The 24165-nt window shown below is 36.6% G+C and overlaps 2 protein-coding genes across 2 annotated transcripts; one reads left to right on the plus strand and one right to left on the minus strand.

Annotated features, from left to right (window-relative positions):
• The first annotated feature begins 358 nt into the window (after positions 1-358).
• LOC141657277 (uncharacterized) lies at positions 359-3811 on the plus strand. The gene is made up of 7 exons (XM_074464454.1): positions 359-517; positions 1294-1606; positions 1717-2060; positions 2109-2390; positions 2805-3097; positions 3289-3463; positions 3734-3811. The coding sequence occupies exons 1-7, from the start codon at positions 359-361 to the stop codon at positions 3809-3811; spliced, it is 1644 nt and encodes a 547-aa protein (XP_074320555.1).
• A 577-nt stretch (positions 3812-4388) lies between these two features.
• Positions 4389-6129, minus strand: LOC141657286 (uncharacterized). Its single transcript, XM_074464466.1, has 3 exons — positions 5635-6129; positions 4870-5173; positions 4389-4603 (listed from the first exon to the last, which is right to left on the minus strand). The coding sequence occupies exons 1-3, from the start codon at positions 6127-6129 to the stop codon at positions 4389-4391; spliced, it is 1014 nt and encodes a 337-aa protein (XP_074320567.1).
• Between the last annotated feature and the right edge of the window lie 18036 nt (positions 6130-24165).

Raw genomic sequence — 24165 nt, forward strand, 5'->3', positions numbered from 1 at the left:
TTGTAATGGCTTCCTTCTCGTCATCCTTGCTCAACAACTTATGGGGATTGATTCTTGGGTCGTGGGGGTTGTCCTTCATTACCCTAAAACTTGATTTATTGAACTACGACCTTTAGCCTTGGTCTCATCTTCGATGCTTGGTCATTGGATATTATCAATTTTAGCTCCGTTTCACTCCGTTTGGGTAAGGTTAGTACTCCTCTTCTACAAAGGACACCATACCTCATAGAATATGCATAATAGGAAGCTAAAGACAAGAAATGAACCTAATACACACTAAAAAGCATAGGAACTAGGCTAGTTAGGGGACTAAATGTGTGTAAATATGACTCACATCACATGTATGAAATGTAAGGGAATGGGACATGATGCAGAACACTGTAGGAAGGGTAAGGGTAATCAGCCTCTGAGGAAGGTTTGGAAACCTAGACCCCCTACAGTGAAAACTGCAGTGCAGAACCCTCAACCACAAAAGAGAACTGAGACACCAAGAGCACAGGTGGTACAGCCTGAGATTGTATGTGCCCCTGTAGTCCAGCCTGTTGTAACACAGTTGTTACACCTGCTATACCTGTGACTAAACTGAATGAGGGGATCTCATTTCCTAGACGAATTATAACTAGGATGATAAGGCAGGAGATACCTGAGAGCAGGCAATTCTCACCTAATGGTGTGACTTTTCTGGATTCACTGAACATGACTATATCAAGGAGTGTAAGTGCTGGCAAGTGTGGCCTGAGGAGGATCCAATTAGAAAATGGGTAGCTTGGGTTTTTGGAACATAAGAGGGATGAATAGTATGAATAAACAATTAGAAATAAAGTGGTTTCTAAACTAGAATAATGCAGGGTTATTTGGTCTCTTATAAACCAGAATAATGTAGGGTTATTTGGTCTCTTAAAATCTAAAATTAGAGGTAGTAACTGGATTAAGGTTATGAATATAGTTTCTGAAAGCTGGTCTATTTGCACGAATAGCAGTCAACACAAAGGGGGTAGGATATGGCTTATTTGACAGCCTACTCAATTTGAGGTGGATGTGTAGTGTGTAACTGCTCAGCTGATTCAATCTAAAGTTTTTGATAAAATAAGGGGTTGCCACTTCTTTTTCACAATTGTTTATGGATTCAACAAGGACAAGGAGAGGGAGTGCCTATGGGATTCCTTGGTGTCAATTAGGAATGGGATTGATAATAGTTAGATGGTGTGTGGGGATTTCAATAATCTCATGCATCTGAATGAGAGACTAGGGGGAGCTGAGGTGCATTAGAATGATATTTTACCTATGAGGCAGATGGTAGCAAATTGTGAGTTAACTGAATTGAAGACCACTGGGGCTTTTTTTACTTGGAATAACAAGCATGAAAATGGCTCAAAAGTTTACTGTAAAATTGACAGAGTTTTGATTATTGCTGAGTGGTTGAATGCTTTCCCTGAGTGTTATGCAAACTTCCTACCTGAAGGACTCTTTGATCATTGTCCTTGTGTGATTCTCTTTAGGGAAGTGGGGGGAAGGAAGGGTGCTCCTTTTAAGTATTTCAACATGTGGTCTCTTCTGGATGACTTTCATAGGGTGGTGGAGGCTCAGTGGCAGAAGAGACTCAAGGGTACTCCTATGTTCCAGCTCACTCAGAAGTTAAAAAGTTTGAAGTATAGTTAAAGCATTTAGATAAGCAGAACTTTAGTGACATTGAGAACATTACTCATGTGACTGAAGTGGCCTTAGAGGGATTTCAGAAGCAACTGAGGCAGGATCCCCTGAATAAGGAGCTATGTGATGCTGAAGCTGCTTGTGCTCAAGAGCTTATCCTTCTCAAGAAAGCTCGTACAGAATATATTATGCAAAAGTCTAAGGAAAAGTGGATGGATGAGGGGGACTCTAACACTGCTTTTTTCCATGCCAGCATCAAGCATAAGAGAATGAGGAATATGGTGTATCAAGTGAAAAATAAGAATGGGGTGCTGTGTACTCACCAGGAGGACATTCAAAGTGCTTATGAAGATTACTATGGTGACCTTCTGGGATCCTCAAAAACAGTTGAACCCATTAGTGTTGATATTGTAAGGTAGGGGAATTGCTTAACTAATGACCACCAGACTTTATTGCAGGCCCCTGTAACTGATGAGGAAATTAAGAATGCACTGTTTTCCATTCCTGGTACCAAAGCACCTGGGCTAGATGGATACAGTAGCCAGTTCTTTAAAGACACCTGGACCATTATTGGGAAGGACTTTATTGCTCCTGTGAAGAGTGTTTTTACTTCTGGGAAGCTGCTGAAAGCTTGCAATGCTACAGTCCTTACTATGGTACCTAAGGTGGAAGTCCCTGAACATATTACTCAGTTTAGACCAATTGCCTGTTGCAACACCATCTATAAATGTGTTGCAAAGGTAATTTGTAATAGACTGAATACTATCTTACCTGATATAGTCAGCCCCTCTCAAAGTGCCTTTATAAAAGGTAGGGACATTGTGGGTAATGTTCTAATTTGTCAAGACCTGATAAAATTATATAAGAGGAAAGCCTGCTCACCTAGAGTCATGATGAAGATTGATCTACAGATGGCATATGATTATGTAGAATGGGAGTTTCTTAGACACATGTTGACTGCCCTTAAGTTCCCTACACTCAGCCTAGATCTTATCATGCAGTGTGTGACTACTCCAACCTATTCCATTTCTTTGAATGGGAGTGTGTTTAGGTATTTTTAGGGGAAACGAGGGCTTAGACAAGGGGATCCCTTGTCCCCTCTTCTATTCACTATCTGTTTGGATTATCTCAGCATGATTTTGATTTGGGTGCAGAAGAGAAAGGAGTCCAGTTATCAACCCCTATGTAAAAGAGTGCAGTTGAGTCACCTTTGCTTTGCAGATGACCTTGTCATGTTCTGCAGAGGTGATATCCCATCTGTAATGCTTATGCTGAGGGCTTTTAAAACATTCTCTTTAGCATCTGGTTTGATTATGAACCAAGGGAAATCAGAAATTTATTGTAATGGGATTGATAGTCAAACATTGGCAATGCTGGTTAGGGTCTCTGGAATGCACAGAGGGAAAATACCTTTCAAGTATCTGGGGTTAAACATCTCTCCTAAAAGGTTGAGTGTGAATGAGTGTCAATGTCTCATAGACAAGGTAACTACCAGGATTAGAGGTTTAGGGGCAAGGAGATTGTCTTATGCTGGTAGAGTGGTGCTGATCAAATCTGTTCTGAGTACACTCCATAATTACTGTCTCGAATTTTTATTCTCCCTAAAACAATTCTCACAAAAATTGAGTACTTATGCAGGAAATTCCTATGGCATGGCAATGAAATAAAGGAAAGCCTATCACTGGTTGCCTGGGATCAGATCTGCAAGGCAAAAAAGAAGGGAGGATTGGGATTGAAGCATCTTTACTGGTGGAACATTGCTACAATGGCCAAATATGTGTGGTGGATTGCGAAAAAAACTGATCATTTAAAGGTACGTTGGATCCACGCAATTTATATGAAAGATAAGGAGTGGGAGGACTATTCACCAGGTAGTGGAGCTAGCTGGGCATGGAAGAAGATTTGCTGGGTTAAAAATATGGGAAAACAACACATGTTCAGTGATACTCTTACTGATTACACAATCAAACTAGTTTATTCTTGGCTTGTTAATGAGGGTCTGGATATACCTTGGCATGCTTGGACTACAAAATAATCTGATTGTACCAAAGCATGGTTTCATTCTGTGGTTAGTGGCTCACAGGAAACTGTTAACCCAGGACAGACTGATGAGAATGGGGATAATTCAACAGAACATTTGTTATCTGTGTGGGAATGCTGAAGAGAGTATGGAGAATCTATTCTTTCAGTGCCCATTCAGTAGCAGATGTATGATTATAATTTCAGAGTAGCTTCAAATGAAACTCCCTGACAAGCAAATAATAACTTGGTGGGTTCAGCAGAGATGTCGTTCACTACAACAGAAAAGAGCCATTGCTTCAGCCTTGGCAGCAGCAGTTTATTATATCTGGTGGTGCAGGAACAACTGCCGCATTGAAGGGTGTATTCCTCTGCCTAAACTGATGATGAAGAGATGTAAATAGGAGCTGCAAATGAGGCTACGAAGTAGTATTCATATATCAAAAGTTCAGAAAGCAAATTTATGGTTTGATAGAATTTGTAGTAACTGAGGGTGTATGCAATAGTTTGAGTATGATGTAAGTCCACTTAAGGTTAAGCCTTAAGTAACAAAATTGTATGGATGTTTTGATCTTTTAATGAAAGCTTACATTTTCCCAAAAAAAAAAAAAAAAAAAAAAAAAAAAAAAAAACCGAGACACAATCTGGGCTCCCACCCCATTAGCAATAACAAATCTAAGTCGAGTAAAAATAAAAGAAGCAGCGCGCGTTGCAGCATCCTAAGACAGAGAAACTTTCTGAATCCGCTTGAGCAGTGCAATGGCATCAGCCTCCAACTTTCCCAACGAAGAGAAAGAAAAAGGTAAGAAACCATAACCGATCGCCGAACACAAGCCCTGATACTCGGAGAAAAGCTTGGATCTATTTATTATAATAGAATCAGAATGTACAAGATCCCTTCCAATCTTCCTACAAAGGAGACCAGTGTAGTCCCCTAAGATGAAATAAAAACAACCTACAAAAATTCCTAAGAAAGCCTAGAACCATATAAACGTAAATTTACAACTTTCTTAATCTTAACACTTAGAGTAACCATAGAGGATTTAGTCCCCTTAAAAATTCTGTCATTTCTTTCCTTCCATAGGTAGTAGATAGTAGCCATGAATCCAGCATGTTGCTTGTAAGTTCATTTCGTTGATGCAAAATCTTGAGCAATAAGAACCAAAGAATAAGACCCCACTGGTAGACAAAGCCATGTACCAATGATATTCAGGATTTGCCTAGAAAACTCACAATCAAAGAAAAGATGTTGCACATCTTCACTTTTGCATTCACACAGAGCACATCTATTTACAAAAGGCATGCCTCTTCTCATCAGATTATCCATAGTTGGGAGACCATTATGCATAACCATCATTCCAGCAAAAGAGTGCTTGGGATGACAGCCTTTACCATGAACCAGTGAGTGCCAACTGACCATAGGCCTTCTAATTCCGAGTTTTTCATACATAGCATTTGTATCATACCTCATGTTGGGAGTGCAGCTCTCAAGCAACTGAAGTGCCTAGGCAGGAAAACTAGTAATACCAAGCAAGAGTGCTTTCATTTTAACCACATTATTCCAATACCATGAGTTAGTAATAAAAGTATTAGCCAGCCAGGTATCACTACCCTTCAATACGTATGTATGTATCCATCTAGACCAAATACAGCGAGGTCTGTAATTCAGTTTCCATACCCATTTAATCATCTGTGCACTATTCTAACTCAGAACTTCCTTTATGCCAATCCCCCCTTAATCTTAGGAGAGCATAACATCTGCCATTTAAAAAAAGTATGCTTCTTGCATCCTGCATCTATACCCCAGATAAAGTTCTTGTAAAGCTTGTTGATCCTCTTAGCAATTCCCTTTGAAAGCAACACACTAGCTCCCCAGAAGTTATTTAAACCAAAGATTACTGAGTTAACAAAGAGAGTTTTACCTGCATAGCTCAAACTTTTATTTGCTCAATGCATAATTCTTGCCTTAATTTTGTCCAACAGGGGTTGATACATGTCCTGAGTAATCTTGGCATTGAATAAAGGTAACCCCAAATACCTAAAAGAAAATTCTCCAGCGCTGAAACCAATATCATCCAGAATTAAGGCCCTGATGTCATTAGCTACTCCACCAAAGTAGAAGTCAGTTTTTGCAGGTTTAATATGTAAACCTGAGAGTTCACTGAAAAATTCTAGGCAATTAGCTACAACTCTAACAGAAAGTGGATCACCTCTAGTGAATACTAGCAGCTTATCCGCAAAAATAAGGTGTGTAAGGTTCAGCTGAACCCATTTAGGATGATAAGAGAAGTTTGCAGCACTAGGGAGTCTTCTGAGAAGCCTAGACATCACCTTCATACAAATGACAAAGAGGTAGGGGGAAAGGGGATCCCCTTGTCTTAGACCACATTTGCCAGGAAAAAACCCTTCTACCCCTCCATTAATAAGCAAAGAGTAATTAGGGAAAGTCACACAAGCCATTATCCCATTAATAAACACTGGTGGAAATTTTAGCATCAACATACTTTCTTTTAGAAATTACGAATTCACTAAGTCAAAAGCCTTCCTTATATCCACGTTTAACAGGCACCAAGGAGTAAGATAGGCACGTCCATACTTGGAGACCAACTCATGAGCCAACATAGTTATCAAAAATATCCCTCTCAGCCATAAAAGCAGCCTGTTCAGGGCCAATAATGGAGTCCAAAACTTGCTTTAATCTATTAGCTAGTATTTTATTAACCACTTTGTAGTAGGTAGTACAACAAGCTATAGGCCTAAAATCCTTAACAATGAGTGGGGTCTCCATATTAGGAATCAGAACACACAAAGTAGTATTGGCTGCCTTAGGTAGAGCTCCTTCCAGGAAGAATTCAAGAACTGAATCCTTAAAATCATGACCAACCACAGTCCAGACATCTAGGAAAAACCCAGGAGTGTATACATCAATACTAGGACTTTTATTTCTATCTATGGACCTGAGAGCCTCAAGTATTTCCTGCACCCTCACTGGATGCACAAGAGAATCACAGCTAGCCAAGGCATACTGATGGAAAAGGTGGGGAGGTAGAGTCTCAACATGAGTGGAGGATCCCAATAAGGTCTGATAATAAGAGATAAAACCTTGTGCCACTTCCTTTGTTCCTGTACACAGGTTCCATGATTGATCCATAATGCTGCCAATGGTATTTCTGACTTTCCTAGCTACAATACTAGAGTAAAAAAATCTGGTAATAAGATCATTCTGTTGAAGATGCTGAGCTTTAGCTCTTTGCTGAAGTGCTTGCAATTCAGCTCTGTTCACCTTTAAATAATCTTGCAGTAGGATCTGTTCCTCCCTGATAAGTGAAACATCCAAAGGGGAACAACTGAGATGTTCCTGACAATCATTAAGCCTCTGTTTTGCTGTAGTCACCCTAGCAGAGAGGTTAGTGAAAGATGAGGTGTGAAGTCTCTTCAAATAACCCCTTAACCTTTTTAATTTCTGGAATAAAGAAGCAATACGACTACCATAATAGTGTGAGGTCCAACCCTCCGTCACAGCAGTCTGAAATTAAGGAGATAATGCCCATCAATTCAGGTATTTAAAGGATGAAAGTCAAGGGGTTTACATATCTCCAATGGTAACCAAGCAAGGGGAATGGTCAGAAACCCCTGCATTCACAAAAGTAGCCGTGGAATTAAGATTGGCAAGCCACTATTGAGAGGCTAAAATCCTATCCAATTTTGCCCACCTGAGACCATCACCTTGCTTAGTGTTCCAAGTAAAATGGCAGCTTGTAGCAGAGTGGTCAACCAGTTCACAAGCATTGACTGAATTCACTCATATCTGCTAGTTGCAAATGAGTACTACCCAGCCTTTCTTCCATTTTAGGCACCACATTGAAGTCACCCAAGCATAACTGATGTGTCCATTTTATATAAGATTTTACCCCATATATTAGCTCGGTTTTACTTGTTATTTCACTACTTTTAGTGTATTAGTGAGCTAATTCCGTGTTCTACGTGTTTTTGCCCGTATTCATTTTATTTTGTAGGAAGTGAAGCTTTTAGTAGCTCATTCCCGTCATTTTAGCAATCACTGAAGTTCACGGAGCTAGTAGAAGCAAGACTTGACCATAGAGAGACTCTTATGGAATAAATGGGAAACCCAAGCAAGATAAAACTAACTAATGTTAGTGGACAAATAAAATATGAAGCCCCAAAATGAAGTAATGAAATGAAGCCCAAAGTGAAAGAGACTAGAGCAAGCTTAGGATGCTCTTAAGATATTCACTAAGCATTCAACCGGGTGATTAAAGAGGAATTAAGACACAAACATTGGGTCCTCTATGCAATTAATCGAGCAATTAAGTGAATAAACCCGGATCACCTCATCCCTGATCGGGGTGGCTTGTCCCCGATCGGGGTTGACTGCTTCTTTGACTTTTACGTTTCCTACTTCATTTCCTATATAAAGGATGTTGCATTGCATCCAATTTTACACAATTTTCCCATCATGTTCAAGTTCAAAAAAACCTCTAAATTTCAGATTAGTTTTAGTCATTAGGTTAGTTTAGATTAGTTTAGTTTTTCTGTTGTTTACATTTCCTTTAAACATTTCAAGTTATAATCAATTTCCATTACAAGTTATTTACGTTTCATTCTTTGTTCTTCATTTGCAAGTTCTTCCATTATCAAGGTAATTTCATTTATTGCATTACTTTTATTATTCATTAGTCATTAGATAATTTACATTATGCCCGAGTAATTTCCTTAGTCTAGGGATTAAGGGAGACATGCTAAATAACTAACCACAATTGTTAAAATGAGATGTCACGATATTAAAATAGTTTCTATAACATGTTTGCTTTATATTGTTTAATCTTAGGTTATTGACCGTAATCGCAGATTAAGTTTGTTAATTCATTCTATAAGTCGAGAGACACGAAATTGAATTAGACTAAACATGCTATAGTAGAACGACCTAGCCATATCGAGAGATCGTTTGGACCCGGTCTATGGTCAATGCTAATATCGAGAGGTGGGTGTCTAAAGGCCTAAACTATTTATCATTATTAATGCATTTCTAAATTAACATGACTAATTAGTAATTTTCATGTGTGACCCGACTTCTTAGTTGCTTTCTCTATTATTGTTTTCATTTTATTTGCTTAACCAATAAACCAACCAACAACCGATAAACCGACCTCGATAGAATTCAATCCATAGCAACTTGTTTAGTAAACTTCCGTCTCCTTGTGGTTCGACACTTATTACTACATTTATTTGTCATTAGGGAATTTATCTTCGTTCGCTGTGAGACATAGCCTATCAAATTTTGGCGCAGTTGCCGGGGAGACGATTTTGTTTGTTATTAGTTGTTGAATTTTATCTTGTTTATTTTGTCCCAGGGGAACACTTGTTCCTTGGGATCTTTCTCGCGGTTTTCTTATAGTTTTAGTGCCTTTTTCAGGTGATAAAACTATTTCAAGAGGATCCTTATATCCGTCCAATGGCTGTATTTCCTTTCTTGCAACAACAAAACCAACCTTTTCATGACTATTTGTCCCAATTTGACGAATACACTAATTGGATTGCTTCTTTTGGATTCATTTACAATGAATATGAATTGGGTCAGGTTGTACTTGAAGGAATGGATTCCAAGTCCCGTGATTTGGCTCTTTACATGAGTTGTGGGAGTCTTTACTACAAGAGTGCGGAGGAGCTTTGGGTTTTCCTAAGGTTCATGGCCGACCAGTGTCGGGAAGTAGCTTGCCAAGAATATTTAAGGCGTGTCGAAGAGGAGCTCATAATGCTTCTTCAAGCTCATTTGGATCAACAAGCGTCTGAGGCTCGTACCTTAAAAATACTAGAAGACATGCTCACAAAAATGTGAGAAGGAAATGAGCGATTTATCGAAGCTTCCACTCCTCCACCTTTCCAATGTGAGTCTTTTGTCCCTAATAATTTAGAATTATTGGAAGACGATGATGATGGTCAGAATTTTTCTTTTGAAATTCCCCTTAACATCACTCCAATTGACCACTTAGTGACTCATGTTAATGACATTGACCTTGTAGTAGATGACACCCATGACATGGATGTTGTTGGGCCCGATTTTAATGACACGGATGAGGTTTCACCCGAGTCTTTGGAAACCTTTGAGATTCATTTCACGGATTATATAGTTGATCCAATTATGGTTGATGCGGGACTTCATGATGATCCCATCGAGGATAAGTGGGAGGAGTTGGCCATTTCCAATGAGACCCACCTCCTTGATTCTTCATGCCACCAATTTAAGACCATATATGATGATAATTTGTGCGCTAACGATTTATTTCACGATCTTAAGCATGACGCTCCATCTCTTGCTGACGAGTGGAGTAATACGATGGTTGTTTTTTAAGCCTCTCCTACGCATTTTGATAAGATTTTTCATCCTTATCCTTTGATCTTTTATGCGTTAATCTTATCAATTGCATATATATGTTTTTGTATTGCCCATGCACAGGTATATGATCGGCTTCTAAGGGCTTTGACTTATTTTTTAATGAGGACGAAGGCCGCAACGTTCGAAAAATGGGAGTTTAGCAAGACTTAAAATTTGCGCTTCTTGGGAGGCAACCCAAGCTTTTATTTGCTTTTGTTTTTACTTTTCCGTAATTTAATGTTTTTCTTAGAATTAGGAATAAATTACTAGACTTGACGGTGTTTATTTTTGTGATTTGTAGATGAAAAATGGAGAAAAGGAGTCTCGATGAGGTTTTGCACGCTTCCCCATGCACAAAACCCCGTTCGGGGACGTAATTTTCAAAAACGGGACGGAAATAAGAAATAAGAGAAAAAGTCAAAATCGGTCTAAACTCGGTCAATCCCGATTGGGGACGCAACTTTTTCCGGGAAAAAAAATCATAGAAAATTGTTAAATTACATGCAAACATATTTTCCTTCATCAAACCTTCAACTTTTGGCCTTTTTTCTTGAATGAATGACGAATGGAAGAGTCCCCCGTATACATGCTAGCTTGGGGGAGGCTAGCTCGTCTAGTAAGTGTTCTTTCCTTTGCATTTTAGTTTACATTTCTCGTAACACATTAGATATAACCTCTTATCTTGCTTTTTATGTGCTTTGAACCATTTTTTCGGTTATTTTGGTTGGATTACATGTTCGTACATTGAGGACAATGTTGTGTTTAGCTTGGGGAAGGGATTGCATTCGCATCTTAGTTAGTTTGCATTTTCAATTCAATAAAAATATGAAATTTGAAAAATTTTGTGCTAGTTTTTGGTTCTGATGCTTTGCTTTCCTACCTTTTGTCATGGTTTTTATACTAATATCCCTATGCATTTCCTAATGATAGCTCAATAGCTAATGACTCTTTATTATTGACGGGATTATTGCTTCATGGGGATGTCTTGACATAGTATGTGTAAGATGGAATTTGGACCGAATAAGCTTGATCTTGATTATTGGCAAGCCACAAAATTGGTAAGGTAGAACCTCCTTAGACCGATGCATCCATATCCGGTCTCTCTTAGGTGAGTGTAGGTCTTCTTATGGTGTGTGTTTCATCAAAACGCACAAGTATGGTCTTTATTCCGTCACTAACAAGCATTACTTTCATATTTTGCATTGCATTTGAAGCCATTCACTTTGATTATATTGCCCATTTCTAGCCCCCTTTACACATGCTTACAAATTCCCTAGCTACATTATATATTTGCCTACCTAGTCAAGCTAGTAGCTATGTCATTGGTGTAGGGTGCTTATTTGGGATGTATCTTAATGGAAATCATAGTGATTTTGGTTAAACAGAATTGCTAATTTCCGTTTCAAATGATTATGAAAAAAGAAAGTGAAATGAAAAATAAAAAAAAACAAGAAAAGAAAATAAATGAATCATGAACAATGAGAAATGAAAAGAAGAAAAAAAGAACATGATTTGAGAAGGAAGAAAGAAAAGAAAGGAAGAAGAAAGAAACTCCCATGCTTTATTCATATTTTTTAGGTAGTATTCCTATGTTTTACATTGAAAAAAGAGGTCAATATATTATTGTATTTGGCTTCTAAATATTGGGTTACTATAGGATTGGGATTGAGCATCCTTACATTTGGTCGTTATTAGCTTGATCACCTAGCCCCTCAAAACCATAATTCACATGTTGCCCCTTATTACCCATTACATATTGCCTTCTTTTTACCCATTTTGCTTCTTATATGCTTGCATTTTTGATTGTTTTGTCTTATATTTTGGATTGATTACCATATTATATTGCGGGCACACTCTCATGAGTCGAGGAAAGGTGAGTGCTACTCATATAAATATCCTTTCACATATAAAAGAGCTTGAGTGTACCGTGAGATTCCAAAGTCAAAAGATCGTGCAAGAGCTTAAAAGTCCATTTGAAATCTTCCATGTTACGCCGTCATATAAATCTCATCCATGTTTATGCATTTTCCTTATTCCCATGTTGTTTCGGGATTTGAGTCATATGCTTAATGGTTTATTTTGGGATTTTGCAATTGATGAGAATTTGTTTCTTGCTTGAGGACAAGCACGAGTCTAGCTTGGGGGAGTTTGATGTGTCCATTTTATATATGATTTTACCCCATATATTAGCTCGGTTTTACTTGTTATTTCACTACTTTTAGTGTATTTGTGAGCTAATTCCGTGTTCTAGGTGTTTTTGCCCGTATTCATTTTATTTTGTAGGAAATGAAGCTTTTAGTAGCTCATTCCCGTCATTTTAGCAATCATCGAAGTTCACGGAGCTAGTAGAAGCAAGACTTGACCATAGAGAGACTCTTATGGAATAAATGGGAAACCCAAGCAAGATAAAACTAACTAATGTTAGTGGACAAATAAAATATGAAGCCCCAAAATGAAGTAATAAAGTGAAGCCCAAAGTGAAAGAGACTAGAGCAAGCTTAGGATGCTCTTAAGATATTCACTAAGCATTCAACCGGGTGATTAAAGAGGAATTAAGACACAAACATTGGATCTTCTATGCAATTAATCGAGCAATTAAGTGAATAAACCCGGATCACGTCATCGCCGATCAGGGTGGCTTGTCCCCGATCGGGGTTGACTGCTTCTTTGACTTTTACGTTTCCTACTTCATTTCCTATATAAAGGATGTTGCATTGCATCCAATGTTACACAATTTTCCCATCATGTTATAGTTCAAATAATCCTCTAAATTTCAGATTAGTTTTAGTCATTAGGTTAGTTTAGATTAGTTTAGTTTTTATGTTGTTTACATTTCCTTTAAACATTTCAAGTTATAATCAATTTCCATTACAAGTTATTTATATTTCATTCTTTGTTCTTTATTTGCAAGTTCTTTCATTATCAAGGTAATTTCATTTATTGCATTACTTTTATTATTCATTTGTCATTAGATAATTTACATTGTGCCTGAGTAATTTCTTTAGTCTAGGGATTAAGGAGCCATGCTAAATAACTAACCACAATTGTTAAAATGAGATGTTACGGTATTAAAATAGTTTCTATAAAATGTTTGCTTTATAGTGTTTAATCTTTGGTTATTGGCCGTAATCGTAGATTAAGTTTGTTAATTCATTCTATAAGTCGAGAGACACGAAATTGAATTAGACTAAACATGCTATAGTAGAACGACCTAGCCATATCGAGAGATCGTTAGGACCCAGTTTATGGTCGACGCTAATATCGAGAGGTGGGTGTCTAAAGGCCTAAACTATTTATCATTATCAATGCATTTCTAAATTAACATGACTAATTAGTAATTTGCATGTGTGACCTGACTTCCCTAGACGCTTTCTCTATTATTGTTTTCATTTTATTTTCATAACCAATCAACCAACCAACAACTGATAAACCGACCTCGATATAATTTAATCCGTAGCAACTTATTTAGCAAACTTTCGTCTGCTTGTGGTTCGACCCCTATTATTACATTTATTTGTGTTTAGGGAATTTATCTTTGTTAGGTGTGCGACATAGCCTATCAATAACCAAGGCAAGGTCACTTGAGAAGGGACATCCAAAAGATATTTCCAAAGACCCCTCTTATTCGATCTTACATTGAATGCATATACAAATGTCACTTCAACTCTTATTTAAGAAGCAAGGTGGAGCAAGAAGCAATGTATATGCTGAGCTGATTGTTGTAGTAAGACATTAGGAGAAATAATATCAGGTTTTCGAAAAACCCATATACGACCATTATAAAGAGGCTCATTATTATGGACCAACTAAAAGCCATTAAAAATACTACTAATCTCCTCGATGGCATTGTGCTTGACATGAGTTTCATTAATAGCACCACAATCCACCCTATTTGCCAACAACAAATGGAGAGCTTCTTGCTGCTTTAAGGGGTCATATAGACCCCTTATATTCTATGTTGTGAGTATCATGGGATGCTACTGCTTTCCCATGATCCAACACTATACCCATGTCTTCCATGAGTTCCAAATCTAAATTTTGTTCATCCCCATGATCTGTTCCTGTATCACTGACTAGCTCAGTTGAAGCATCAGCAGGCTGCAAAAGTGGCTCTATGAGGTTCTCATTTTGAAGTAAAGAGAACCTAGTAGATAGTTTAGTAACCACAACGGACTTTTCCTGAACAATCAGAGGGCCTTTGTCTTTCTGAGAGTTAGGTGGAGAGTTCTTGTTGCTCCCTGCAACCAAATCAACAGTTTTCTGAGGCTCTACATTCTGTTTGGGTCTGTAACCAATCTTTGTTTTAGGTTTTCCATTCGGATTACATCTGTCTTTAGTATGTCCAACTTTTTTACACGCAGTACAGAAATGGGGAATCCATTCATATTCAACCTTTTACAACAGAGGCCCACGATAAGGAGAGTTAATCTTTATAGCTTTTGTTAACTCCTTAGAAAGATCAACATTAACCAAGATTCTTGCAAAAGCAAGCTTACTCTTGGTAGTGGTGTACTCATCTGCACAGATTGGTTTCCTACTGCACTAGCCACCTTACTTAGCCCAGCTTTGGACCAAAAGTAGAGATCTAGGTTGGGGAAGAGCACCCATATAGGAACATGGGTTATATTAAGTTCGTCCACTACAGTAGGACTCCACGGCTTAAACACTAAAGGGAACCCATTAACATTCCAAGTATCAGACATGATTTTCCCCATATCCTCTGCACTAGTAAAACGAAAAATAATACCAGCCCTTTGCAAAATACAGAATCTCAGAAGTGGTGATGTGAGTCCAATATTTCAAAATAAGGCTCTCAATTTGAACAAGGGACGATTGCCTACCTAGAACAATACCCAAAAGTGTTGTCTGTCAATATTCAACCTCTTTCACAATATCTTCCTCTTCAATATCAACAGAAGAATCCACTACAAGAACAAAAGAGAGATTCATACTTTTCGAAGAGTTATTCAAAACCCGAGAGTAAGATTTCGAAGTAGAACCCTCGGCAGCAGCCTTCTTTAACCCAGATCCAGACGAAGTGCCAGTTGATTGCGCCTTCTCGGACCCTAGCGCCACATTGATGTAATCAGTCAAAACCGGATGCGATGGTACATGGACTTCAATTTCATCCTTGATTAACATAGTAGAGTTTTCCTCAGTGGTAGTAGTGTTAGGAGGCACTACTACCCTAGACGGGTGGCCCCTGACCATGAGTACAAAGCTAGGTTACGCATTCGCAGTTTGAGAGAGTTTTTAGAGAGAGAAACTAGAGAGAGGACCGGTTATTATTATTATTGTTGTTGTTGTTGTTGTTGTTGTTGTTGTTGTTGTTGTTGTCGTCGTCATCGTCATCGTTGTACCAAAATAATTTTCGTTTAAAAACTACTACCAGTAAGTTTGATTTTTTTATAAAAGCACTACCACATTTTATCCAAATTAATAAAACATAATCTCACCCATTTATTTTTGAATTTCCATCTTAAGTTGTAAATTTTATCAATTTAACGAGTCATTTTGATGAAGTTTAAACAACTTTTTTTTTTAACTTAGATAGTTGAATTAGATGAAACTAGGTTAAAGTGATTTTACCCCAAAATGATTGGCAAACGGTAGTATTGTAGTGTTAAAAGGATAAATTTACAACTTAACATGGAAATTCAAAAATAAATGGTTGAGATTGTGTTTTATTTGGTTTGGATGATATTTCGTAGTGTTTCTAAAAAAAAACAAACTTACTGGTACTAGTTTTTAAACGAAAATTATTTTGACAGTAGTTCTTAAAACAGTGTAGTACAAAGGAAGTAGTTATAAAAAAACTCTTATTATTATTATTATTATTATTATTATTATTATTATTATTATTATTATTATTATTATTATTATTATTATTATTATTATTATTATTATTATTATTATTATTATGATTATTATTATGATTATTATTATTATTATTATTATTATTATTATTATTATTATTATTATTATTATTATTATTATTATTATTATTATTATTATGATTATGATTATTATTATTATGATTATTATTATTATTATTATTATTATTATTATGATTATTATGATTATTATTATTATTATTATTATTATTATTATTATTATTATTATTATTATTATTATTATTATTATTATTATTATTATTATTATTAGTATTACTATTAGTATTACTATTAGTATTATTATTACTATTAATATTATTACTATTACTATTACTATTACTATTACTATTACTATTACTATTACTATTACTATTACTATTACTATTACTATTACTATTACTATTACTATTACTATTACTATTATTATTATTATTATTATTATTATTATTATTACTATTATTATTACTATTACTATTACTATTATTATTATTATTACTACTACTACTACTATATTTGTTGGAAATCGCAAATATTTTGTTTGGAGTTTATTGTTATTGTTATTGTTGTTGTTGTTGTTGTTGTTGTTGTTGTTGTTGTTGTTGTTGTTGTTGTTGTTGTTGTTGTTGTCGATTTCATTAATGACCATTTCATTGTTTTGCATGTAGGCTTTATGAAGTTGTTATGGGACATGGGTTTGCTGTTGGTGAGGGGGGTGAGGCCGAAATTATTATTATTGTTGCTATTAAAGTGGACGGTTTACTTGTATTTTTACTATAAGCGCTTTTGTTGTTGTACTGCTTTTACCTGTGATAACAGTGGGCTTATTACATTCCTTTTACAGTTTTGTATTTGGTTTTTCGTTGTTGTAATTGGAGTTGTCATGGGTTGCAGAGTCCGGGAGTATAAGGCCGCAAGAGGGCCTCCTTTGAATGTGCGTAGCAGTTCCTAATATGTTTAATGGTCACTGAAAAGGTTTGTCGTGTGTTAGGGTGATAGTTGGGTAATGGTTTTGAATTTGTTTTTGGGTTGTATGCATCAGCCAGGCTGTTTGAATGGGAGCACGGGCAAGGATTTTTTTTTAAGACTTTCAAATTGAATTATATGTTTGGCCTCTTGCGCTTTGGTTCAACTTGAAATTTTGCGTTGTTGGTTATTATTGGTGTTGGGAACTGCGGTATGGGTACACCTTTTCTGCACCAGTGATACCGTTAGAGTTGTTAAATTACATTTACAACTTTGTATTCGTTTTGACGTTGTTTTGGTTGTAGTCGTCATGTGTTGCACAGGGCAGGAGTATCGGCCCGCAATAGGACCCCCTTTGGATTTGCGTAACTGTAACACCCCTTCTTACCCGGTCAAGGTAATGGGAGGATGTTACCATCTCGATTTCCCGAGGCGGTGAATCAGAGTTACAATTAAGAAACAATTAGCATAAATAAAGTATTTAATGGATTACATAACCATGAATGAATGAATAAAAGAACTGATACAACTCATGACTACTATACTCATCTAATGAAGTGACAATCGACTCCTAGTCCAAAGCTCCTCCCGTCTCCCACGTGACACCAAATCAACCTGTACTCAACTTGCTCCCCATATATTCGAAAATATCATATGGATCGACACAGGCCATCCCGGAAATAGGTGACAATTTACACATAACTCAAACACGTCAGTTTCAATAAATAAACATAGGACACGATGCAATATCGAAGTATGTAATATGCCAATGAAATGCATAAACCGTGACTATACAACACCACACACGATATCAGGACACGCCCAGCCATACCCACAACCATGCCGGTGCCAGGGACACGCCCACGACACCACATCTCACAAATAGGTACTCGGCACACGTCCGTGGTACCAGGTTTGGAAGCCAACCGGATCCCCTGCCAGACTTCGTGCCTCAACCACACGAGTCCCTTCGTACTCAAGTCATTAATGTGCACATCCCTCTTGGAGTGGGAAGTTCCAAGAGGCGACTTAACCGTAAGACGGTCTCCCAATCGCCTTATGTCTCCTCAACAACAAGTGATCAACCATAATCCGTCATGTCCTCCAATATACATGACAAACACAATAAATGTAAAATACCACACATTATGCCAATATGCCCATTTCACAATGAATATGCATAACTCTTACTAATTGTGCCTCTTTCTCATATATCATAAATGCCAATTGACAAGGCTAAAGTCGTATCACCTTAATCAAAATGAACCAAACTCAGTACTAACAAATATCTAGCGGTAACACAGGTATCGAATCCATAGAGAGGCGGTAATTACTCAGTTTGTTATGTCTTAAAGGTAACAATTTCTTGAAGGGTTTGTTTGTTTGATTTATAGAAACTAATGGCAATGTAAAATAAAGGTGAATTCAAATATATTAAAAGAGTCTAGGGATCAAGTTCACTAGGTCAGTTATCCGGGGGTGTGATTTAACTAATTAATTGAGCAGTTATGTTGTTTAAGGTCTTATGATCGGTCGACTCAAATATGCCCTTTAGATCTAAATTTAACATGCGGTCGCCGTAATTAAGCTAGTCTATTTAATTGTCGCAGCCTTTATTAGTCTTAATCCGGTCGACAATAATCCTAATTCGAAAGACTAGTTAACAAATTCTGGCCAAAACTAATTAACTAGATTTAGGACAACAATTGAACAACAACTAAAAGCAATTTAACAATAATTAATTGAATAAAATAAAACTCCTTCTAACAACCTAGATCCCTTTTCACCCTTGATGAATAATTGAGCTACTCATACTAACAATGATAACAACAATAAGATGAAGGGAGAACATAATTAAAAGCAATAAAAATAGATAAAATTAATTATGGAACTTGTACTTTAATTAATGAAGAAATACTAACAAAATACCGTAAGTAGCGAAATTAAGGACTAAAGCGATGTGCAAATAAACTTGATCTGAAATATTCTAAGAGTTCTTGGTGGAAATAATGTGTAACCTAATAATAATCTACGAACTTCTTATTTATATTACAAAATAAACCGACTTAAGGAAGTTTCGTAGAAAGTAGGAAATAGTAAACACTCGATCGAGTATTTACAGCGTCACAACTCGATAGCGTCTTCAGACACTCAATCGAGTGTTCTCAGCCTTAGCCTTTCTTCATGTCCTTTCTTCGTGTTTCCTTCTCGATTACTGTGCTAATCCTTTCGTGGTCCGTTGTACCGACTTCGCGATGCTCTATTTTACTCTTTTGCTGCACAAATGCATTCAATCTGCATTAAAACACCAAAAGGCTGGAGTATTGACATTTCTAATATAAACGACATATAATTAGCATATATAAGCACAAAACCGTATCAAAACAACTAAAGGGGAGGCATATAAATGTATATAAATATGGCTCATCAAACTCCCCCAAACCATCTCTTTGCTTGTCCCTAAGAAAAGCAAACACACAATACAAAAAGCAATCGTACAAATGGTGAATGAATAACTCAAAGCTAATGTTAATGCACATACAAATATCAAGCTATCCATATCTATAACAAAGTATTGACCAAAAATTATGCCAATAAAACAAATTCAAAGGCACAGGTAATAGAAAAACGTCGCTCAAGTCTCAAGATGTAACATGATACCGTAATATAGACAGTAGCCAAATATCTTTCAATCTTGCAAGACAAATTAGTCGGATTCTCGCGGATTTACTCATACACTAATAAGTATGTAATGGTGAGTAATATGTGAAGATAGAAAGAAATAGAACACCCACTCAACTTATGAAACATGCATGCAATCTATTGTGATAGAAATTTCTCCAACTTAATACGCATCCATAACATAGATAAAAGTACATGTATCAAGGACAATAAAGGTGTTTAATGGGTGAAGGTATAGAAATGGATTATGCCAAGGCACGTATGGATATGTGAGGCTAAGACGGTAGTCACAGCTACACTTGCTAATCAAACCAAATTTACAACATTAAGCATAAATTAACACCCACTAGAGAAATCATCTTAACTTTGACAACATATGGAAGACAAAGGAACTACTCTCCAATAATGCATTAGACTCTAATACCATATTTTTGATCCATTAATACAAACAAATGAAGCATCTTATGTCTCTTTCTTTTTTTTTTCTTTTTCACGTTTTTTTTTTCTTTCTTTATTTTCTTCCCTTTTTCTTGCTTCATATTTTTCCTTCTTTTTCCAACACAAGGGATACAACATAATTGCTAATAAAATTTCTACCACACCCACATGACAAAAATAAGTCCCAACCCAACTATAGTAGCAAAATAATCATAATAAATTAGCAACTGCGACTGTCCAGATAAGGTAGGCAAATTCTTGGATTATAGCTATTAAATGGAATATAAAACTACAGGGGTCCAAACGGGATAAACAAAGGTAATGTAAGGCTTATTTAAATAGTAAGAACCACCTATCCTTATGTACTTTGCCATATGAACGATTAAAGTATTAAGACACTAATATCACACTTATGCGGTTTGATATTACATATTACACAAGGAGAACACACTCAAGCCTAATTGACAATGCGACCAGTTTATTAATGTTCCTAGCCTAGGAAGCTCTATTGACCTCAGAAATTTAAGTGGTTTACCAACATAATTCTGTCAAATCTAATTAGCATAAGACATGTCAATACGGTCAATATTTGAGTTATGAGCTTTGTTTACAAGAGTAGTAGGCTAAAACAATGTACATGGACAACTAAATTGAGATTCAAATGCAAAAACAATGCAAATTATCATCATTGTTATCCAATCACTAAAACTAATCTAATAAAAGAAACAACATATTTTTGGATTTTATAAAATTTTCAAATTTTTATGGATTTATTTTTTTAACACACAACATAAATTAAAAGCATACAAACCGAAATAAAAGCACACAACATAATATTCACCCAAATCTAAATGTCACAGTGTCCTCAATGTGACCCTAACAGCAGAGAAATCACAACAACCAACAACAACAACTTAGAGGACACTACTAACAAAAGGGAAAGGGAAAGTCTATACGCCTAAGGATAATACAATAAAAGTAAATAGAAGGATAGATAATACAAGATGCAAAGCAGAAGCTCCCCCAAACCAGTTGTAAAATGGGGGGAAGGTAGTGAGCAGATGTCACCACTACTCATCCTCAGCATCATCATCACCATCTCCATCTCCATAGCCATAGAGATTCTCATCAAATGCATGAACCTCATCTAGAATCTCACCAAGTAAAGGGTCATGGTGTCGAATTCTACGGCCAACTGGAGTAGGAACCGTACCAGAAGAAGAAGCTCCAAACTAACCACACTGACTGGAAGTACCAGTCTCAAACGACTGACTAGTAGAAGCAAATGGGCCACCAAATTGACCAAACGCATCAGCCTGAGAACCTCCAGCAGTATAAGATCTTCCAAAACTGCCAACGGGCTCACCAGGTCGAATAAGAGTGTAGAAAAGGTCTCCCAAAAGCACCAAAATCGTGGCTAAACTGACCAAACTCCTCAAAAGAAATACCATAAAGATAAAAAACCTTGCTATAATCACCGGGAGAGGTGTAGTAGATAGGAGGAGTGCTAGTGCACTGTCGTCCCTCAGAAAGGCTAGTAGCCTCCAGCTGCTCCCACAAACGCCTATTAGGCAAGGCATTGTTGATGCCTTCATGAATCCCCACCTCCCTCTCAATCTCGGGATGAAAAGTGTATGAAGGTTGAACATAAGAGGAAGTAGGGAAGTGGTGGGGTCGAAACGGCACCTAACCCGGAGTAGGAGAATGTCGATGTGATGCATGAAGGTGACCTCGAACAACTATATCACCCTCCCTTGGTAAAGGAATTAGGAGCTCAGGTGGTATCAAATAGGTAATTGGGTAAGGACGAATAACATCATAACTGACTGTCAAAGGCTGAAGAAGAGGCAATTTATTATTACGCATCGGCAACCATTGACCCTCTTTGACCTTCCAATAATACTTCATGTCAACTGTATCAACCCAACACAAGGTATGTCTCAAATACTCCTCACTCAACAATAGAGGAGTAAACTCAGTCATAAGGAACATAGTGCGCCCGTCCTTCAAAATCGGCTAGCTTTCTAGCTAGTAAAGTAACAAGAGCCCACAATCCAATGAGGCATTCTTACCCTTCATTCTTTTGAAAGCAGCACACACCACACCCGATGCACTAAAATCAAACACAGCTTCTCGAAAGGGGTTCAAATAAGATACAAGCAGCAATAGTTCCAAGAATTAACTTTACAAATATCATGTCGCCCAAATAATTACATGTGACTCAGCATACGAGGAAACAACTTTAAGCAAACATGTTGGACATCACTGAGTGCCATAGCACTCACGTCTACATCCTCAAATCCAATGAGCAACGAGAAGTACCTAGTTACAGAAACCCCCGTAGGAAGACCCAGCAAGTCTTTGTCGGCATGACAATCAATGCCCAAATGGTCAGAAAGTTCATTAAATGTAAGGGTAAAATTTCGGTTTAACGACCGAAAAGCAATACGACGACCCCGTTTATCATAGATGTAAGAACTTAAAAAATCAAATGTTAAGTCACGATATGAGAGCTCGGATAAATGGAACAAATACCTCAAACCGGTTTCATTAAACATCTCCTCAATTTTACCTCTAATTTCTAAGGAATCCAAAATACCGGTGGATATGCAGCGTGTAGCACTCATAGGCCGTGCCATGAGCTGGACAAACTCAACCCGGTGAGTTTGGTCTTCAAAAATAATCCAATCGAAACCCGGAACATACTGAATTCGAGGTGGCTTGGGTTGCTCCGGGACTCTCACTTGATCCCTTATCCTCTTGTTGCCTCTTGTATTCCTAGACATGCCTAATCAACAAAAAAAAAAATACAACACCAAATTAAAGCACAAAAATCAATCCCGTATTGAGCAAAGCCTAGGTTGAGAAATTCGATTTTTGGGCTCAAAATCAATAATTAATGGGTTAAAATGCTGGGCAATTGTATATGTATATGGTAAATTGAAGATTTGAAGCATAAAACACAAGATTTAAGCATAAAACATTGAATTTCGAATCCATACATTAAGTAGGACAAAAATTACAAATTAATTACTTTTGGGGAAGAAATTCAATAAGTAAACAACATTGGAGTTGGTTAATTAGTGCAAGAGCAAGTGGCTAATGATTTAATTGAAGTTTTAGTGATGAATAATATGTTAGAAATCTATATCTCATTATACTCAACATATTCATATATGTTTTAATTAATTTAGTCATAAAATTAATATAGATCTTATGCATGCAAACATAAATAAAGATAAAGAAGAAATCGTTTTCCTTACATTGAGAAATCGGATATATGGGCACAAATGAGTTCTCCTACTCACTTGTTCTTGAGCTTCCTAATATTGGATTAGCAAAGGATTCAAGTTTAGAATCCCTCCCAAGGAATAATACCCAAGATAACCTCTTAAAAATTAATATTATTAATACTAGAACAATATTAATTTAAATAAAATTGACCCAAAATATTGAATTTGGTCTCTTACTTTTTTCGGTTAAGAGAAGGGAGAAGAAGGAAGTAATATTCTCTCTAAAACTCTATATTTTAGATGTACAAGAATGAATGAATATCCACTAGAATGCATGTAGTGTATATTAGGAAAAATAAAAAGCAAAAACCCTTGGTCTTGCACAAGGAAAACCGGGTAGGAGGGGGTGGGTATGGCCAATGCATGAGCTTCAATTCTTCCCAAGAATTATAGGCATGCAAGGCTATGTATTAGGTCTTATGATTATGCCTTCCACTTAAACATAATTAACACAAATAAACCTAATACTCCCTCCTTATTTTCGGCACATATAGTGTAAAATGGAAAATCCATTTTACACATTATTTTGTCAATTTGTCACATGTAACATGTTTCAAGACATTAGGTATATAAAATGTATTTTTAACAATTAAAAATCAACATATTAATAAAATATATCACTTATAAAATTAACCTAGTAATTAAAAATTACTTGTACCGTAATGGGTTCCCGAGTCATAAATTACAACATTCTGTATTTATAATAATCAATTCATTCAACTGGGCTTGGCGTAAAATATTGAAGGAGTATGAACCATCAATCAATAGCAGCTGGGCTTGGCGTAAAATTTGTCAAGTAAAGACTATTTTTCATCAACTCTTCTATGGCAAT

This window comes from Silene latifolia, chromosome 1, assembly GCF_048544455.1.
Source record: "Silene latifolia isolate original U9 population chromosome 1, ASM4854445v1, whole genome shotgun sequence".
In the NCBI taxonomy this organism is placed as follows: Eukaryota; Viridiplantae; Streptophyta; class Magnoliopsida; order Caryophyllales; family Caryophyllaceae; genus Silene; species Silene latifolia.